A 21,827-nucleotide genomic window follows, 5' to 3' on the forward strand; every position below is an offset into this window, starting at 1 on the left:
GCCCATTAATATGCAAATGGCTCTGGGTTTAGTTTTTTGTCAGCTATTGACTATCAACCGCTACATTTGGGTCAGCTAGGGTGTAGTGCAAACTATGAAACCATTTTATGCTCATGGTGGCAATTTTAGGACATATTTGGCAAATGGGAGGAATAAGAAGCAGATTTTAGTCTCTTTTATCACGGCTTCTCAGATGTTCTCAGAATTGGGTTCTGTACAGCATGCTCTACATGTAACAAAGATATGGTGTATTAGATGCTTGCCATGAGTGTATTGCTGACTCGTATAGTGGCCTTGACGATCAGAGCATAGGAGCTGGAAAGATATGAAATCAAGAGCGAGTGGGTATGTTGTACAGAAAAACCTATCAGCAGTCAAACCTACTGATCCATACATTCAATGTTCTGATTTGTGTCTGAAGTTGTTGCCTTAGGCTAACTGCTTTTATAATATCAGCCTAATGATACTTAATCTATTCTTGTGGTTCCCAGGACTACAATGATAAAGCAATATGTTGTTCATCATCGCCATGTAAGGTGTACAAGGAAATTCAAATAATCTGTTGCTCAATGGTAGTATTTTCGGAAAATCACTATACAGCTTTTGCCAGCACTGATTGACGTGGCTTTGAAGCATGGCAGAATAGTCAAGAGCAATACAAGATAGGACCAAAGCTCATATTTGAATCAAGATTCTCTCTCTGTATTTAGTGTTTTCACACCAGTTAAATATCAAAAAAGAGTCTAAACAAAGAGTCCCTTTTGTTTCCTTCTATTCGACCAAATACTGCTTCAGATACATTATTACTGTCCCATCAACAATCTTCTTTCCAGCTTAGGCTGATTTACCAGCCTTGATATTTTCAAGAGTAGCTCAGCCAGCACATCACCATGCAAAAAAACTCGATTGGTAGAAAAGTAGATATCTACCTCTATGTCTTAGCATTACCACTGCTGCCTCAAAAATAATGAATTCTTTGTGCTGGTCATTTGTTTGGAAACATAAAGAAAAAAAAACATTTCGAAGTTCCTGGATCTGAGTTGCCTCAGCACAGGCCTTTATACCCCTTTATGCACAAGTCTTTATACCCCCTAAAATCAATTAAATCCTGTCATTTCTCTGCTTCTAGTCAATCAGATGGGTACTATAACGCTTCGTATCAATTTCTGTTCTATGGTGACATCTGTAGGCAAAACAGCACAAAATCTGTCCAATCTTATCATAATGTGTAAACCTTTTTATTTTTTTTAAAACTGCAGCTACTAAGCTTGCATTTTTATGAGCAGGAAACAACATTTCTCCTGTGTGTGTTTAAAGGGGGGGGGGTTGATTGTCCTTTCCTGCAGCTTTCTCTAACTTTAGTTTAATTGTTTTTTAGCAAATATAATAAAAATCACACAAATATACGTTTTAAAGCAGCTAAAGTCCAATCTTAACACCTTTATTTAACTAATTTAGTTCACCTTATTTTTCATAAAGTTAATGTTTGGTGATATATGATTTTACATCATCTATTATGAGTGATCATCTTTTTGTGTCACGAGTGATCTAAGTGGGGTTCAACCCCCTTGTTTTTCTTCTTATAAATAAATACAGCCCTGATTAAAATAGACAGAATGTAGAGAGGTAGAACCTCTTGCTTTGCTTTTAAAAAATAAACTTTGAACTTTGCTTTAAATAAGTGACTCAAACAGATTCGAAATGAGAAGATTAGGTTTAGGACGTAAAATATAAAAACCAAACATTTAAAGGCTGCTGTGAAATGAATTTAGTGTCAAAGAAATTGAAATCAAGATCAGGAACGTTTTAATGATTACTGATAAATAAATTATGTTTTAACTGAATACAAAAATCAAACATTTAGAAGCTGCTCATCAATGAAATTTTAACTGAGTTAAAACAGCAAACAATCTTGTGATTAAAACACAATAAAATTATCCAGATTTTATAAATTCTCTAAAATTAAGTTACCAGACACCAAACATTGTTTCAGTAAACTACAAGTCTAACACACTAGATAAGAAACAGATGATTTTATGTTATGAACATATTATGGGGAAGGTTCTCCCTACATAGAGTCCACCATGGAAAAAGTGATTTAGCATAGTAGCAATGCTACTTGGCAGTTTTCATAGCCTAGTGAAATATGGTGGCATATTTTGAAATTTGTTGGCAGATTTTGAAGTTCTGTCAAATTCTGCTACTGGCAGCTTTAGAACTTTTTCCATACCTGCCTAGAGTTGGTGCAAAGAACCTAGAAAAATTGCAAAATAGTAGCCATAAGAGCTTTGCTTCATCCTGCACCCCAAAAAAATACTTATTCTTTCTCCAGGTAACACAATGCACTTAAAGGCGTATTTCACATATATAACTTACACACCAGAGCATGACTAGATTAGATATCTGTATAATTGTAATTAAATTCCAGTTTCTGGCTTTTGAATCCCAAACTTATATCATAACTTTTAAAGTACTAATTTTCTCTCAGGGGAGGATTATAATACCATAAACGTATGAAGCTAAGAGAGGAAAGGAAATAATAAATGAAAAATAAAACCAAAAACCGGTTAGAAAACGAGGATTTTGTAACCCAGTGGTAAAATATGAAAACGAAAAACAAGCAAATATTTCGACAAGGACCTCCGCCAAGTCGTCCTCAGTGCTGAACAAAAAAAAAAAAAACAAAAAAAAAAAAAAAAAAAAAAGAAAAAAACAAAAACACTATAACCTTTTGGAGTTTACTGCACAAAATCCGACAAGGCACTGAATGAAAGACCGAGTCAAAACCAATGAAAAAGGGATTTACCAAAGAGATTGTGCAAGAATGTTTTCCTAGCAATACTTTTTGCTCTTCTGCTATTTCAGGTTTTCATTAGATATTTGAATAAATTCTCTTAAATTAAATTGGTTGCAAACTACAAATGAGTCTTTTAGTATTAAATTGTTATAAATTGGGCTTAATGAAATGTCTCTGGTGTCTCTATTTATAGCAAAATTTATGTTTATGTAATTTTTTATCTCAATTACCTCTTTAAAAGATTGCGTAATCTAACAGTAGATATTAAAATTGCTTCCTCAAAAAGAACAAGATGTGTAGGATTTTCGAAAAAATGCTGGGCCAAGGCGGAATTAAAGTTGTAATTTTTATTTTTCAATCTCAGGGACTTGTCTATTGAAATGTTGTGTTCATGCAAACGTTCTCCAAGTTGTTGATGGGTCCTACCTATGTAAAATCTCCCACATGAACACAGGACTCTGTAGACAACACTACCTAGTACATGGTCAGTTTCATCTTTTCCTGAGTTGAAAAAATGTTCAACATTTTGTTCAGTTTTTCTAAAGAAACAGAGAGATTGTGTTTATTTAAAATTTTTCCAAGTTTATCACTAAGTTTTGAAATATATGGTAGAGTGGTAAACGTTTTTTTCTTTGAGAGATAGGAACAACTGAAACAAGGGGGACAGGCTCCCTATTTTCTTGTTTTATCTTTTTTAATCGCCTATCTATGATATTTTCAATAAGGTTTATTGGGTAGCCATTGCAGAATTTTTGATATAATTTAATTCAGAATTTACATTATTAAGTGAACATATTTTTAAAACTCTGTCGACTAAAGAGATTATTACACCTCTTTTAACAGAAGGAGGGTGATTTGACAAGAAGTGTAGATACCAATCATTATGGGTCGGCTTTCTGTATACAGAAAATTCAATGCTAGTAATTTTTATAATCAAAACATCCAAGAAAGGCAGCTTTCCTGAATCTTCTAGTTCCATTGTGAACTGAAGATTTGAATCAAAAGAGTTTAAATGTACAAATAAATCTCCAAGAGAGTCCAGTCCATGTTCCAAAACAGAAAGAATATCATCAACGAAACGAAACCAGAGGGAGTGTTATAAGTGGAAACTATTCAAAGCAGATTGTTCTATGAAATCCATGTAAATATTTGCCAAATAAGGAGATAAAACAGTGCACATGGATAGGCCCATGATTTGAAGGAAAAATTTGCCTCGGAACTTAAAATACGAAGAAAAATTGTTGCAAAGACGAACAAGCGTCATTATTGTGTCAATTTCCTAAGTTTTGTAATCTGACCAAGCAGAGTTTTCCTCTAATTTTCTTTGTAAGGCCTGCTCACATTTATGGACATTGCATGAAGTGTACATAGAAACTGCATCGAAACTAGACAAGATATTTTTTTCTGTTGTACTTGGAAATTTTAACTTTTCAACAAGATCTATGGAAATGTTTATGTAAGATTTCTGTGTGCTTAAAGAGGCTTAAAAATGGTAGCCAAGAACTTTCCTACACCTGTAGCTGGAGAATTATAACATGCTACAATAGGACGTAACGGAAAATCTTTCTTATGGATTTAAGGCAGACCACAAAACATTGGGGCTGAACATCTTTTGGGGTAGAATTTTTTGTACATTTGAGGGGTAATTAGTCTACTGTCTTTTAAAATATAGATTATATTTTAATATATAATCTAAAATATAGAATCGTCTATAGATAGACGATTAAAAAAGATAAAACAAGAAAATAGGGAGCCTGTCCCCCTTGCTTCAGTTGTTCCGGCAATTGAGAAAAAAACTTTCACCACCCTACCATACATTTCAAAACTTAGTGATAAAATTTGAAAAATTTTAAATAATCATAATCTCTCTGTTTCTTTCAAAACTGAACAAAAAGTTGAGAATTTTTTCAACTCAGGAAACGATAAAACTGACCATTTACTGGGTAGTGGTGTATACAGAGTCCCGTGTTCATGTGGGAAATTTTAAATTGGTAGGACCCATCAACAACTTGGCGAACGTTTGAATGAACACAAAGTTTCAAAAGACAAGTCTCTAAAATCGAAATATAAAAATGGCAACTTTAATTCCACCTTGGCCAAACATTTACTTGAAAATCCTGCACATCTTGTTTATTTTTAGGGGGCAACTTTAATATCTACTGTATATGGCCTACCGCAATCTTTTAAAGAGGTAATTGAGATAAAAAAAATATATAAACAGGAATTTGGCTATAAATAGAGACATCAGAGACATTTCATTAAGCCCAATTTATAACAATTTAATACTAAAGACTCAGCTGTTATTTGCAACCAGTCAAATTTAAGAGAATCTATTCATATATCTAATGAAAACCTAAATAGCAGAAAAGCAAAAAGTATTGCAAGGCAAAACATTCTTGCCCAATCTCTTTGGTAAATCCCTTTTTTCATTGGTTTTGGCTTGGTCTTTCAATCAGTGTCTGTTTAAATCTTGTGCAGTAAAGTACAATAGATTAGATTCTTGTTGTTTTTTTTTTTTTTCTTTTTTTTTTTTTTAGCACTGAGGACGAATTGGCGGAGGTCCTTGTCGAAATATTTGCTTGTTTTTCGTTTTCATATTTTACCACTGGCTGACAAATTCCTCAGCTGACAAAATCCTTGTTTTCTCACCCTTTTTTGGTTTTATTTTTCATTTATTATTTCCTTTCCTCTCTTAGCTTCATACATCATGTATAGCCAGTGTGGTCTTAGAAAGTATTTACATTAATACCATAAACAATTCCTAAGCAAGAGCCTGTTTACATGCTTAAAGGGTGTATATACCAATAACAAAAATAATTCAAAATGTGTAAGAATTTCCAAAATAAACCTGCTAAAATATAAATACCTGAGTTCGAACTGACTCCATCAAACCCAAGAAAATCCACCACGATTTGTCACCAGTAAATCTAACACCATCAACTTCAAACTACAAAAAAAAACATCAAATAATAAACATATAAAATAATTTTAAAAGACAAAAATTTGAAGCTTGGAAAGAAATGTTGGAGAACAAATCAATTTCTTTTTTCTGGAGGTTTCAATGAACTAGTAAAGCCAAGTACTTACAGAGTTCAGAAAACTGGAAATGACTATAAATAGGTAAATAGCTCCTTTGTCAACTGGCATCATTATTCATGTTCCAAATTTGCAGAAACCAAAGAAAGGAACTTTTAGAGGGCTGAAAAGATACCACCCAACACTGACAATGTTGATTCAAGATAAGATATTGACCAGCAAATTATATTTATTCTGGGGTTTGATACGCCACTAAAAACATTATTTATCAACAGCTTACAGGTCAGAATCGTATCACCGTGCTTTTTGACTGAAAGATATAGATGGGAGCTTCAATTTGCAAACTGAAGGCATTGAATCAGGAGATCATCAGCACCTGTGCGATGCAGACCATTAGTACCTACTTGGTTGCATGTCTTTGGACTCTCTATAGGTAATTCTAACTTAGATTGCAATGCATCTCCAGCTTGGGTTTGATTAGAACTTTATGCAGCCTTATAGCACTGGTTTTCCTTAGTTTTCAGGGAATAAATTTGTATAGAGTTATTGCACAGTTTTTTACAGTATCAAACTCTTGTTTTTGCAAAAAAAAATTATCCTTTATCCATAAATGAAAAAGTATAACATTAAAGACAAGAGGTATTTTTTTAATTTTTTGAGGTTAATGAATCTTTCCTGGTTATTAAATTCCTTCATTTGTGCCATTTGGAAACCTAGTGGATATATGTAAGGAATAACTGAAACTGTGGCTGCCTTGCTTCCTTTCAGTGAACAGTCTGAAAATATTTGCAGGAAATTTATGAAGCAGCCTGTTATTTCGTTTATTTTTTGTTTTTTTGAAGATAGCTTGTATATGACTAGGAAGATAACTCAAATTTTTGTCTGGGATAAGCTCCAAACAAGTTTCAATTGGTTCAATTTTTCATTTGAGGGGCTCTTGGAATTGGTGAAACCAAATAACTTCATCTTTCCAAGTCAAAAATAAATCTTTAAAAAGTACCCAAGAGGCAATTTGGGCACCTGCTTTTTCCAAAGGATTAGAGACAAAGGTTATTTCAAAAACTGGATGATTGTAAATAACTGCTTGGATCTTTGTGGAATATTTTTCAATCCCAGATTTCTCCTATCTTGTATTGTAGGCATTACAGAGAGAACCCTGGCTTTATAACTTGGTGTATGATTTGGGAGTCCCAACACCAACTTTATTGCCATATTCTGAATGGTTTCCAGCTTTTTCGGACCTGTTTTGCAGCAGCCTCCAAACACTTCTATGGAATATTCTACCTTGAAACATTTAAACCTCTTGTAAAAACCTAGCAATACAGAGGGAGAGCTGGCCCATTTTGTGCCTGCTAGCTATTTTATGATCAAAAATCTCTTTAAACTAGATTATTTTACAAATTCTGTTTTATTCTACTAGGTCATGTTATGGTCTAAGATAACTTCCGAATGCTTTGCAGAGGCATTATATATGGTCTGCTTGCCATCCAGCCAAATAATGAAGGGTGGATGGGACTTTTTCATGTGAAAAATTAAGGCCTAGGTTGTCTTGGTTGAAATAGGCAGAGAACATACTTTTTAGAATACCACCAGCTCTGTCATCATTGTGTTGATCTGGCTTGCCAATTGGATTATCAAGTTGGAAGAAAGAATTTCAAACCTAGAGAAACTTAATTATAAAGATTTAATAAAACATACTGTTTATGTTTAGGAAATATACATTTTAATCAAAACATTTGTCTGAGATAGGCACTGTCTGAGCAAGAAAAAGTAGCATTATTCATGGATATTTTTGTATTTGAAGCTACAGCTCAAATGAGGCATAAGGAGAGTATTTTGAGACTTATATCTTTGCTTAATCCTGATTTTTAAGCTATGAACAATTTGAAAATTTATTTCTTAAATTTAGGGAAAAGGCCTTGATATGGCCTAAAAATTCTGCTGAAATCATAAGAATGACATTTGCAAATACTAGTTGGCAAAATTCTAGTTTAGGGGATTTTTTTAACTTGGAATGTAGTTGAGTTAAGTGAACAAAACTCAGGAATGCATCAAAAGTCAAAAGGATCACCTGGGAAGATACTTTGAAGCACCTATGTCCACTCTTTCTCTCTCCAGAGTGCCTTGTCATAGTTGACCTTTAAAAAACTTTGTGTATAAAAGTTAAAACTTCCAAAATCAGTATTCTGCTCAAACAAGGTAAAAGAAAAAATGATTTGAGCCTCATACCTCTGGTCAATTTTAATTTATCAAGTTTTATACCGTGTTGATGAGTTGAATAAATGGTAATAAAATTTGGAATTTTGGTTATTTTTGTGGGTTGAGGAGTCTGGAAAGGTGAGTTACTTATTGTTTATTAATTAAAAAAAACTTTCCGAAAAATAAGTTTTTCAAAGAAAAGTAAAGTTCATTTTAAACTTAAGCTCAGGAGATACAAATACCTGTTAAAATTCAAACTCAAAATGACCAGAAATTACAGTTAAAGAATAAATTAAACCCAAAACGAACGGAAATTAAATAAAAAATCAAAGCAAAAAACTTACAACAAGTAATAGTATAATTGAATAAATAGATCTTAAAGCGAGTAATGCTTAAACTGAATATGAATATCAAGCTTAAGACGAAAAAAAATAGTTTGCTATTTAAGTATAAATGAAACTTGAAACGAACAGAAATTAAATAAACAATCAATGCAAATAAACATTCAATATATATTAATGTAAAGGAATAAATAAAACTTAAAAAGAGTGAAACTTAAATTAAATATGTAAATCAAGCTTGAAACGAATAAAAAAAACTACAAACAAGAGTTTTGGTATCGTCTCACTGCAGAAGCCTAAAACCTACTGCGTCATTGGCGCTTTACTGAAAACAATTCTTTAACATATTTTCACTTTTGTAACTTTAAGAAATCAAAAATTAATTAATATTTTAGGTAATAAATATAAGAATAGGTATATTAAATTGACAATGCACATTTTTTTTCAGTAAACTCATTTGAATTTTTTTTTTCAGTAAAGTACAAATTATATTCTGGCTTTAAAAAAAAAAAAAAACGAGACTGTGGCCAGTGGAGAGAAAAGAAAACAACAAAAACAACGCGGATATTTCGCCTTTAAAAAAACAAGGCGTATTAATAACGAAAGACACAAAAGAGGAAAAAGATAAAAAAAAAAAAAAGATAAAACTAAAAACCCAAAACCCACCAGCCAAAAAAAAAAAAAAAATGTACAATTGGCGCAAAATTAGCAGCGCAGGGAAAAGATGCAAGATATATTTAATTCAGTGAGGACATCAGAGTCAATGAGGAAAAATAAAAAACTGTAAATTACTTTAATTATTCAGTTGCGAAATAATCCTTTTGTTAGCTATTACTGAAGCAAATCGTTTTGGTCTAGCAGGTAAAATAGTCCCCTGGTGATTATTTAAAATCTTTTCTCCCTTATTGACTGTTGATTCACTCTTTAGAAGGTTATCATAAATTGGGTCAATATTTAAATTACCCGTGTCCCTATTTATGGAAAGGTTAGCAAACATATGTTTTTTAATTTCTATGGCTTCTCTCGCCCATTGGGTGTAACCCTTATCATTAGAAATAGCAAAGGCTTCATCAAATTTTACAAAATGATCTGGTTGAAGCCAAATATGCTCTGCTAAAGCTGAAACGAAAGTTTCTGGAGGCTTGCTTAATTGTAGGGTTTTTTCTATTGGTTTTTGGTGTTCAATAAACCTTTCAACAAATTTTTGGTGTGTCCTACCAATATAGAACTTTCCAAAAGAACAAAGAATTGTATATACCCTACTTACTAAATTTCCCCGAGTTAAATCCTTACCAGAACTAAAAAAAACTACCCATCGGCCTCAGCGATTGGAAACATGTATCAATACCAAATTTACGTAAAACCCGTGAAAGTTTCTCACCCAAACCAGGTACATATGATAATGAAATGAAGCTTTTTGATACAACTAAATCTAAAGACTGAGAAACCCCAATAACACTACTCTTATGTTTAACCCGTCAATTTTCAATTATTTTATAAATTAACTTAATTTTATAAATATTACAAAAAAAAATATAACTAAAGTATAAAAATTCCGAATCCAGAAATTCCTGGGAACAAATTCCATAGGATCTATGCACTATTGAAATTGCAACCCTCCTTTTCACCAACAGAGGGTGGTACGAATGAAAATTTAAATGCATATTGTTTTGTGTTGGCTTTCTGTAAATAGACACAAGAAAATGAAGATCTCTATTAATTAATTACATATCAAGAAAAGGTAATTTATTATTGTTCTCAAACTCAACTGTAAATTTAATATAATCATCAAAACTATTTAAATTCTTACAAAATATGTCTAAGGAGCCCAATTCATGTTTCCAAAAGCACACCAAATCATCCATGAACCTACCCCAGAAGCAATGGGAGATTCTAAAACTGTTTATAGCGGAGGTTTCAATGGCATCTATGAATAGATTTACCAATAAAGGATAAAGAGAAGCCCCCATAGGAAACCCAAAAATTTGTCTATAAAACTCCCCTCGAAAACCGAAATAAAAAGAAAATTCATTTACAAGAATAATTAGTCTCATAATGACATCAATATCCAGACTAGCTAACCTCACATCTTGTACTAAATCAAAGTGTTTTTCTATTTTACTTTTTATAATATCCTCGCACCTTTTTAAATCACAATTTGAATACATGGACACAACATCAAAACTGCAAAGAATTGAACTCTCCTCCAGCGTGAAATTTCGCAATTTATTAGTAAGATCAGTCGAATTTTTTAAATATGATTTTTGTGTTCCCAAAAGTGGACGCAAAGCTACCGACAACCATTTTCCTAATTTTGAAAAAGTTGACAGAAAAGTTGACATAATGGGGAGGAGGGGGGATCCAGTCTTATGAATCTTAGGTAGACCATAGATCTTGGGGGCCGAACAACCCCTAGGATAATATTTGTTATAAAACTGTGGGGTAATGTGAAAATTATTTTTCATTGACTCTAATTCCTTTCTTGTTGATTTTACATATTTATCTGTAGGATCAAAATCAAGTTTTTTGTATGTAGGCTAATAGTGTCAGAAATAATGGATTATTCTGGTAAATGAATTTTCTTTTTATTTTGGTTTTTGAGGGGAGTTTTATAGACAAATTTTTTGGTTACCTATGGGGGCTTCTCTTTCTCCTTTATTGGCAAATCTATTCATAGATGCCATTGAAACCTCCGCTATAAACAGTTTTAGAATCTCCCATTGCTTCTGGGGTAGGTTCATGGATGATGTGGTTTGAGTTTGGAAACCTGGATTGGACTCATTAGACCTATTTTGTAAGCATTTAAATAGTTTTAATAATAATATTAAATTTACAATTGAGATTGAGGAAAATGAAAAATTGCCTTTTCTGGATATTTTATTAATTAAAAGGGATCTCCATTTACTTTTCTCGATTTATAGAAAAGCAACACACAACGATAGGTATTTAAATTTTCACTCTTGCCACCCTCTGTCGGTGAAAAGGGGGGTGGTAATTTCACTAGTGCATAAAGCCTTTAGAATTTGTTCCCAGGAATTTCTGGATTCGGAATTGTTATACTTGAGTGATATTTTGTTTTCTAATAGTTATCCAATTAAGTTCATTGATAAAATAATTGAAAATAGACGGGTTAAACATAATAGTAGGGTTATTGAGGTTTCTCAGTCTTTAGATTTAGTTGTATCAAAAAGCTTCATTTCATTACCATATGTACCTGGTTTGGGTGAGAAACTTTCACGGGTTTTACGTAAATTTGGTATTGATACATGTTTCCAATCGCTGAGGCCAATGGGTAGTTTTTTTAGTTCTGGTAAGGATTTAACTCGGGGAAATTTAGTAAGTGGGGTATATAAAATTCCGTGTTCTTTTGGGAAGTTCTATATTGGTAGGACTCACCAACAATTTATTGAAAGATTTACTGAACACCGAAACTCAATAGAAAAACCCTACAATGAAGCAAGCCTCCAGAAACTTTCGTTTTAGCTTTAGCAGAGCAGATTTGGCTTAAACCAGATAATTTTGTAAAATTTGATGAAGCCTTGGCTATTACTAATGATAAGGGTTACACCCAATGGGCCAGGGAAGCCATATGAATTAAAAAACATATGTTTGCTAACCTTTCCATAAATATGAACACGGGTAATTTAAATATTGACCCAATTTTTGATAACCTTCTAAAGAGTGAATCAACAGTCAATAAGGGAGCAAAGATTTTAAATAATCACCAGGGGACTATTTTACCTGCTAGACCAAAACGATTTGCTTCAGTAATAGCTAACAAAAGGATTATTTCGCAACTGAATAATTAAAGTAATTTACAGTTTTTTTTATTTTTTACCTCAGTTACTCTGGTGTCCTCACTTAAGTAAATCTATATTGCATCTTTTCCCTACGTGGATCATTTTGCGCCGATTGTACATTTTTTTTTTTTTTTTTTTTTTTTTTGGTGGTGGTTTTATTGGTTTTTTAGTTTTATCTTGTTTTTTTTTTATCTTGTTCTTCTTGTATTTCTTTTGTGCTTAAGATACCTTGTTTGTAAACAGTCGAAATATCTTTGTTATTTTTTTTTCTCTCCAATGGACTCATTCTTGTTTATCTGTTTTTTTTAGATATTTTTCTCTTTGTTTGTTTTTGTCATGGCTGGCCAGTTAGGCTTAATATATTCCATTAGTCAATTTTAAGGGCAACAATTAGCCGCTTCTGTCAATTATTATATGTCTTTAGTTAAAAAACATGCAAATCTATTAAATCAACAAATGTTCTTAAAAAATTGCAAGAAGTAATCAGTGATTCCGAAATCTTTTAAAATATGGACCCATTTTGGAACTGAAAATGAAACAAAATTAAAAAATAAATTAAGCATAATAGCTCTAAATTTCGTAATTTAGGAACAAAAGCAGAGACGTTTTCAAATTTCTAAGGACTTAGATTATTTTGAAAAATTTTTAAGAAATAAACATACGTCTTACAATTTTATACGAATTAATGATGAGGCTATTATATCTTTTCGCCCTGATTTTCATTAGTCCAAGGTTCGGTTGGTTGACAAGTATAATAAACTCTTTTTTGAAAATTTTCAAGATTCAGATTTTTTTTATCCTCGTCATTGTCTGGGTCCAGCAATTAAGAATTGGTCTTCTAAGCCTCTTAATATTCAACAGGAAGCCGTTTTGTCGAAGGGCTCTAAGTTTGGTTTTCCAACACCAGTCCCCTATTCAAAAATAATTTCAAAGGTTGAGTCGGGAATTATGGCTGCTATAGATAAGGTTTATACTCCTCAATAGCTCGAATCTGAGATCTTAGGAAATCTGAACACCTTTAATATGAAATTAATAGGTAAAGATATTTCACAAAAAAATGACATTAAAATCCTTTCTGATTTGAAAAAGGATAAATTACTTACGATCACCAGAGCTGATAAGGGACAGACAATCGTAATTATGAACTCTGAAGACGATAATAATCATAGCAAACCCATTATATCTGACACTATTACGTACAAAAAACTTGATTTTGATCCCACAGTTAAATTTTTAAAATCAAAAAGAATGGAAATAGAGTCAATTAAAAGTAATTTTCACATTACCCCACAGTTTTAGAACAAATATTATCCTAGGGTTTGTTCGGCCCCTAAGATCTATGGTCTACCTAAGATTCATAAGACTGGATCCCCCCTCCGTCCCATTATGTCAACTTTTCTGTCACCTGTTTCAAAATTAGAAAAATGGTTGTCGGTAGCTGTGCGTCTACTTCTGGGAACACAAAAATCATATTTAAACAATTCGACTGATCTTACTAATAAATTGCGAAATTTCACGCTGGAGAAAAGTTCAATTCTTTGCAGTTTTGATGTTGTGTCCATGTATTCAAATTGTGATTTAAAAAGATGAGATGATATTTTAAAAATTAAATGACAAAAACAATTTGATTTAATAAAGGATGTGACGTTTGCTAGTCTTGATATTGATGTCATTATAAGACTAATTATGCTTGTAAATGAATTTTCTTTTTATTTTGGTTTTCGAGGGGAGTTTTATAGACAAATTTTTGGGCTACCTATGGGGGCTTCTCTCTTTCTTTTATTGGCAAATCTATTCATAGATGCCATTGAAACCTCCTGTATAAACAGTTTTAGAGTCTCCCATTGATTATGGGGTAGGTTCATGGATGATGTGGTGTGCTTTTGGAAACATGGATTGGGCTCCTTAGACCTTTTTTGTAAACATTTAAATAGTTTTGATGATAATATTAAATTTACAGTTGAGTTTGAGGACAATAATAAATTACCTTTTCTGGATATATTATTAATTAAAATAGATCTCCATTTTCTTTTGTCTATTTAAAGAAAACCAACGCACAACGATTAGTATTTAAATTTTAAGTCTTGTCACCCTCTGTTGGTGAAAAGGAGGTTTGTAATTCTATTAGTGCATAGAGCCTATGGAATTTATTCACAGGAATTGCTGGATTCGGACTTACTTTACTTGAGTGATATTTTGTTTTGTAATAGTTATCCAATTAATTTCATTGATAAAATAATTGAAAATAGACGGGTTAAACATAATAGTAGGGTTATTGAGGTTTCTCAATCTTTAGATTTAGTTGTATCAAAAAGCTTTATTTCATTATCATATTTACCTCGTTTGGGTGAGAAACTTTCACTGTTTTTATGTAAATTTGATATTGATACATGTTTCAAATCGCTGAGGTCAATGGGTTGGTTTTTTTGTTCTGGAAGGGATTTAACGCGGGAAAACCTAGTAAGTAGGGTAAGCAAAATTCTGTGTTCTTGTGGGAAGTTCTATATTAGTAGGACTCACCAACAATTGGTTGAAAGGTTTATTGAACACCAAAATTCAATTGAAAAAAAAACCTACGATGAGGCAGACATACAGGAACATTTGTTTCAGCTTTATAAGAGCATATTTGGCTTAAACCAGTTAGTTTGGTAAGATTTCATGAAGCTTTTGCTGTTACTAATGATAATTATTACACCAAATGGGCGAGAGAAGCCATAAGCATTAAAAAACATATGTTTGCAAACCTTTCCATAAATATGAACACGGGTGATTTAAATATTGATCTAATTTATGATAACCTTCTAAAGAATGAATCAACAGTCAATAAGGGAGTAAAGATTTTAAATAATCACCAGGGGACTATTTTACCTGCTAGACCAAAACGATTTGCTTCAGTAATAGCTAACAAAAGGATTATTTCGCAACTGAATAATTAAAGTAATTTACAGTTTTTTTATTTTTTACCTCAGTTACTCTGGTGTCCTCACTGAAGTAACTCTATATTGCATCTTTTCCCTACGTGGATCAGTTTGCGCCGATTGTACATTTTTTTTTTTTTTTTGTTTTTTTTTGGTGGTGGTTTTTAGTTTTATCTTGTTTTTTTATCTTGTGTGTCTTTCGTGCTGAAGACGCCTTGTTTGTATACAGGCGAAATATCCGCGTTGTTTTGTTTTTGTTGTTTTCTTTTCTCTCCACTGGCCACAGTCTCATTTGTTTGTTTTTTTTAGAGATTTTTCTCTTTGTTGGTTTTTTGTCATGGCTGGCCAGTTCGGCTTAAGATCTTTCATTCTGGCTTTTAGAAAGCATAGGGGTTTTGAACCCTACTCACATTAATTTATGCTCGTTTTGAGTTTGACTCTAATATTTATTTTAATTTTTGTTCGTTTTGGGTTTCATTTATTTATTGATACTGATTTGGGGTAGTTGTATGCTTGGTAGATTATATGATAGTCCGGATGCCAGGTGTTGAAAATGTGAACCATACCACGACGGAATGGGGCTGATACGAGAATTGACCTACCCTCCACCCCCTAAATTGCCCATGCGGATTCAAAAATACCAATGGCACTTGCTTTGCGAGTGGTGGAACACTCCAAAACTTGACATTTTATTATATTTTGGTGTTTCATGCAAGAAAATGCATGTTCCACAAAGTTTGAGGTGCAGTTTTCCGGTCAAATAGAAATGTATAGAAGCAATAGATTGTTTTCAGAGAAAACTAACACGATGAGCTACAAAAATGGCAGAGTTAAAAGAAATGTCAAAACTATATGAGTCTTGAACAGTCTTGGAAAGTATAAACAAAATCAAATTGAATATTAGATATATAGGCTAGTGATATTAATTGTTGAAAGATCCATCAGTTCAAGATTTTTTTTTTCACCATAATTTTTATTTTCAATTTCAATGTTGTAAGAACTGGAAAATAATAAATTTGTAATATACGAGTAATTCGTTTTCAGTGAAGCACTATTGACGCAGAAGGCTTTAGGTTTTTACAGTTAAAGAAGGGGGCAGTATCCCAATTTTGCTTGTAGTGTATATTTGTCTTGACCAATCTTGAAAAGAACTAATAAATTAAACTGAATATTTGATGCATAATGATATTAATTGCTAAAAGCTCATCAGTTCAAAATTTTACTGTAATGTTAATATTTATTTTCAATATTAAGTACAAAAGAAAGCATTTACAATATAATTCGTTTTCAGTAAAGCGCCAATGACGCAGTAGGTTTTAGGCTTCTGCAGTGAGACAATACCCAAACTCTTGTTTGTAGTTATTTTTATTTGATTCAAACTTGATTTGCATATTCAATTTAAGTTTCACTCGTATTAAGATTTATTTGTTCATTTACATTAATATATAATGTATGTTTGTTCGTATTGATCGTTTATTTAATTTCTGGTCGTTATAAGTTTCATTTAAACTTTAATAGGAAAATATTTGTTTTAGGTTTAATCTTGATTTTCTCATTCAGTTGAAGCATAACTTGCTTTAAGATCTTTTTATTTATTTATATTATTACTTGTTGTATCCTGACTTATGGGAATGATATTATACCGCAAGCTACTATAGTGAAATTTCTTGGTGTGTATCTTGACTGTTTTCTTTCTTTTAAACCCCATATAACTCATACCCGTTCCCTTGTCCTCCGCCAATCTTCAATGTTGTACAGGGTTAACTTATTTCTTCCCCCTGATGTTATGCTTTCTCTTTATTATGCTTTTATTTTTCCTTACCTTTCTTATTGCTGTTCTGTCTGGGGTAGTACTAATAAATCTCTTCTCTGCTCACTTCAAAGAGCCCAAAATAGGGCAGTGAAGGCTACTTTTCTTCTTCCTTGTTTTTACCCTTCCTCTGATCTTTATAATGATACTGGAATAGCTCCGCTGGATCGTATTGTGGGTAAAAGTTACCTTTATTTAGCACATTCTGCTTTTCTAGGTAGACTCCCACCATCTCTGCAGCAGTTTTTCTTTCTGTCAGGCTCAGGTAGGTACTCTTCTTTTTACGTAGCTCTTATCGCAGGTTCATTTTACCTAAGCGTTCATCAACAGCAGGTCAGAGGTCTCCTGTTTATCAATCTATTTTACTATGGAACTCCATCCCTCCTGATGTCCCTCTATTTCTTTCTGCAAAGGCACTTTCTCGCTGGGTATTTCCAGTATAGTATTTTCCCCCTTTTTTCTTCATTTTTTGCATTCTATCCACATTTATGTCTTTTTTTTTTTTTTTTTTTTTAATTAAATATATTTAAAATAATTCTACTATTTTATACTATTATTTCTCCTATTTTCATAAATTTGTATTATATAATTTTTTTTTTTTTTTTTTTTTTTTTTTCTAGTGCTTTATAATAGTGTCTTATTTGTTTTGTTGGCCCTGTACAAGCTTAGCTTCTTGGGTGTGTTTAAATTTTAAGTTTGTAATTGTATTGTTTTTTTTTTAGTATTAATAAATTGATTGATTGATTGATTGTATGTTTTTTGCTATGATTGTTTATTTAATTTCTGTTTGTTTTGGGTTTCATTTTTTCTTTAATAGTAATTTCTTGTCGTTTCGAGTTTGAATTTTAACAGGTATTTGTATCTGCTGAGCTTAAGTTTAGAATGGCCTTCACTTTTCTTTGAGAAACTTATTTTTCGGAAAGTTTTTTTTAATTAATTTTTGTTTGTTTTGATTGCAAAAAGTTTCAAGTTTTTATGGCATGGGGGGGGGTGCTTACTGTTCAATTATTCTTTGCTTTGTAAAACGGATATAGACATTTCGATTTAAATCGAAAGGGACTTTTATCAAGGATTATTATCACTTTGATAAAAACCTTATTATATTAAAAATAAACAGCTTGCATAACTTGTGGACAGCAATTAGCAACAACGATTGGATTGAAAAAATAGCTCCAATAAGGGGGTTTAGACCTTTTCACTTGCTGACACAAAGGGATCATGACTGTTTGGAATTGACCTTAATAGGAATTTGTGTGCCAAAGTAATTTTGCATCTATCACAGAGTATGTATTTTAACCTTATAATTTGATAATTATAATAGATTTTCTATGTGTTCTTCCCATAAGTTTCAAACCCCCTTTAATAAGTTATGCCCCAGGGCATAACTTACAACGCCTACCCCTGGGCCCTGGTGGGCTGTGTTGACACCGGAGTTTTTTGTTATCAGAACTTTGAACTATTTTAAGAAAATGTCTGTTTTAAAATTTTTATCTGATGCATTGAGGACATGGAGGAGGGAGAGGAGTTAGATGCCCTTCAATATCTTTTGACTCTTAAAAAGTAAACGAGAAGTGTCAATTGCCACTCAAATGAGTCCTCTCTAAATTATATACGAGCATCCCTTCCATAAGAAATAATATGAAGGATTCAGAGAATCCTTAAATTACAACCCTTGCCGTGAGGGCTGTGGGGGAGTTGTAATCCTCAAAGACCTAATTTCCAGAACTTAAAACTATGTTTAATAAAATGGCTGTCTTAAAATTTTGATTGCATGTGTTTGGGGAAAAGGTAGGTGTGAGAGGGGGGTTAGTTGCCCTCAAATCACTTTCGACTATTACAAAGGGCACTGGCCCTCGGAATTTCCGATAGAATGAGCCTTTTTTGAAGTTTCTATGACACCGCCTTCTATAAAAACCTTATATGCCCCCAGGGCATAACTTAAAACCCTTGCCCTGAGAGTTGTGGGGGAGTTTCCTCCTCAAAAACATATTTTCCATCTGGAAATCAACTACACTGAACAAAATGGCTATCTCAAAATTTTGATTGAATGTGTTTGGGGGAATGATGGGCGTGGGGGGGGGCTACTTGCCCTCCAATCACTTTCAACTATTAAAAAGGGCACTAGCCCATTGAATTTCCAATTGAATGTGCCTGTTTTAAAGTTTCTATGACAACGCCTTCTATAAAACCTTATAGGCCCCCAGGGCATAACTTAAAACTCTTGCCCTGAGGGTTGTGGGGGAGTGTCCTCCTCAAAAACAAATTTTCTATCTGGAAATCAACAGCACTGAACAAAAGGGCTATCTCAAAAGTTTGATTGGATGTGTTTGGGGAAATGATGGGCGTGGGGGGGCTAGTTGCCCTCCAATCACTGTCGACTATTAAAAAGGGGCACTAGCCTTTTAATTTCCAATCGAATGAGCCTGTTTTGAAGTTTGTACAACAACGCCTTCTATAAAAAACCTTATATGCCCCCAGAGCATAACTTAAAACCCTTGCCCCGAGGTTTGTGGGGGAGAGTACTGCCCAAGAACATAATTTGTATATAGAAATCAACTACGCTGAAAAAAAAGGCTATCTTAAAATTTTGATTTGATGTGTTTGGGGAAATGATTTGCGTGGGGGGGGGGGGGGCTAGTTGCACTCCAATCACTTTAGACTATTACAAAGGGCACTAGCCCTTTAATTTCCAATCGAATGAGCATTTTTTGAAGGGTCTACGACAACGCTTTCTATAAAAACCTTATATGCCCCCAGGGCATGACTTAAGACCCGTGTCATGAGAGTTGTGGGAGATTATCCTCCTCAAAAATATATTTTCTATCCGGAAATCAACTAAGTTGAATAAAATGGCTATCTCACATTTTCGGTTGGCTGTGTTTGGGGGACTGTGGGGCGTGGGGGGGGGCTGGTTGCCCTCCAATCACTTTTGACTATTATAAAGGGCACTAGCCCTTTAATTTCCAATAGAATGAGCCGGTTTTGAAGTTTCTATGACAACGCTTTCTATACAAACCTTATATGCCCCCAGGGCATAACTTAAAACCCTTGCCCTGAGGGTTGTGGGGGAGTGTCCTACTCAAAAATATATTTTCTATCTAGAAATCAGCTATGCTGAACAAAATGGCTATCTGAAAATTTTGATGGGATGTGTTTGGGGAAAGGATGGGCGTGGGGGGGGGGGGGATTTGGGCTAGTTACACTCCAATCACTTTCGACTATTAAAAAGGGCACTAGCTCTTTAATTTCCAATCGAATGAGCCTGTTTTGAAGTTTCTACAACAACGCCTTCTTTAAAAACCTTATATGCCCCCAGGGCATAACTTAAAACCCTTGCCCCGAGGGTTGTAGGGAAGTATCCTCTTCAAAAACATAATTTCTATCTGGAAATCAACTACGCTCAACAAAATGGCTATCTCTAAAATTTTGATTTGATGTGTTTTGGGGAATGATGGGCGTGAGGGGGGGCTAGTTGCCCTCCAATCATTTTCGACTATTAAATAGGGCACCATAACTCTCGATTTCCAATCGAATGAGACCCCTTTGAAGTTTCTAAGACGACCCCTTCCATATCAAGTGCCTCTGGAAAAAAATAAATAAATAATAAAACATTGGAGCCGTATGGCCTTCACTATAGGCAACGCTACAGCGTTGCCTCTGATTTTATTTTTGAATTGTAGTTTGGAATAGAAAATTCAAAAAAATTATTTTGATTTAAATATACACCCTAATTTATAAAGTTTTAAAGATCTGAAAAATTATTTCTTTAATTTAGCAAAAAAAAAACCTTGATATGGCTTAAAATTCTCTGAAATAATAGGAATGGCATTTTCGAAAACTATAGCTAACAAAAGAGATTGAAAACTTAAAAATAGAGGTAATTTTTTTTCAAAATTCAGATTGATATAGACCTGTGATGTATGCAAACTTCTAGGACCTAAAGATAAGAAAAGAGTTGAAATAAATTTATGAGCAGAAAAATTTATACATATTCATATAACTTAGGTAGGAGGAAAGTGAATAAATCATCTGGTTCCTTTTGGTGTGTGTTTTTTTTTTTTTTTTTAATTCAATAACTGCTTCTGGAGCAAATTCCATTTTGGGCCCCAAAAAGGTAACTTATTACCAAGTCTATAGTTTTTAAACTATGATGTAAAGTTAAAAAATTATTCAAAAAATAATTAGATATAAAAATTAGCTTTTAAAAATGAGGCTTAGAAAACTCTATATGATGTTTCAGTGACTTATTAGCAACAAAGAAAAAGAACTAAATTTGGAAAATAGGATGTATTAGTGCTATGTGTGGAAAAACGTGATTTTCCTTGTTATTCGAGATGGTGCTGTAAGTTACCTATTTAAAATGTTCAAAAATGGTCATTCTAATGGTGTACTTTTGTTTGGCTGAAATGCCTTTTTTGAGAAGTTCCAGGTTATTTTTTAAAATTCCTGCACATTTGTTTTCAAAATAATATTTTTCTGTTGAGACTCATGAAAATAATAATAATTATCATCCCTGAATCAGCTAGAAATGCCTTTTTTTACAAATAGATTTTTTTAACTTTTAGTTACTGTTAAGACTATCAAACTTTTGGTTATTATTCTATCTTGAGCCTCTTTAAAGGCCCAAAATGGAACTTGCCCCAAAAGTAGTTACTGAACTCAGAAAGAACATGAAGAAAGGCATAAAGTTATTTAATCACTTTCTTCCTAGCTAAATAATATGCATAAATTTACCAACATAATGGATCAGCACAGGGCATATTTTTGACACTTGATTCAATTTTGGAAGATTTATTTACCAAACTCAGCTACTTCCCAAGATGTCACAAAGCCCTGAAACTAGAACTTTACTTCAGATTTAGTGAAAAAGAGACTGGGAACCCAAAATTCAGGCAAAACAACAATATTTATATAGGAATATATATC

At 32.9% G+C, this 21,827-nt stretch overlaps 1 protein-coding gene across 4 annotated transcripts in view; it reads right to left on the reverse strand.

Annotated features, from left to right (window-relative positions):
- Positions 1–21,827, reverse strand: part of LOC148944547 (DNA-binding protein RFX2-like) — a 193,090-nt gene that overhangs the window by 163,165 nt on the left and 8,098 nt on the right. For all 4 annotated transcript variants that reach the window (XM_089100803.1, XM_089100800.1, XM_089100801.1 and 1 more), the window contains exon 2: positions 5,664–5,744. In XM_089100803.1, coding sequence (XP_088956929.1) covers positions 5,664–5,684 — 21 coding nt within the window. In that variant the 5' untranslated portion in view covers positions 5,685–5,744. The remainder of the gene's footprint in view (positions 1–5,663; positions 5,745–21,827) is intronic.

The sequence above is a fragment of the Artemia sp. Qi Xiang Cuo genome, chromosome 14, assembly GCF_049724085.1.
Source record: "Artemia sp. Qi Xiang Cuo chromosome 14, ASM4972408v1, whole genome shotgun sequence".
Taxonomy (NCBI): domain Eukaryota; kingdom Metazoa; phylum Arthropoda; class Branchiopoda; order Anostraca; family Artemiidae; genus Artemia; species Artemia sp. Qi Xiang Cuo.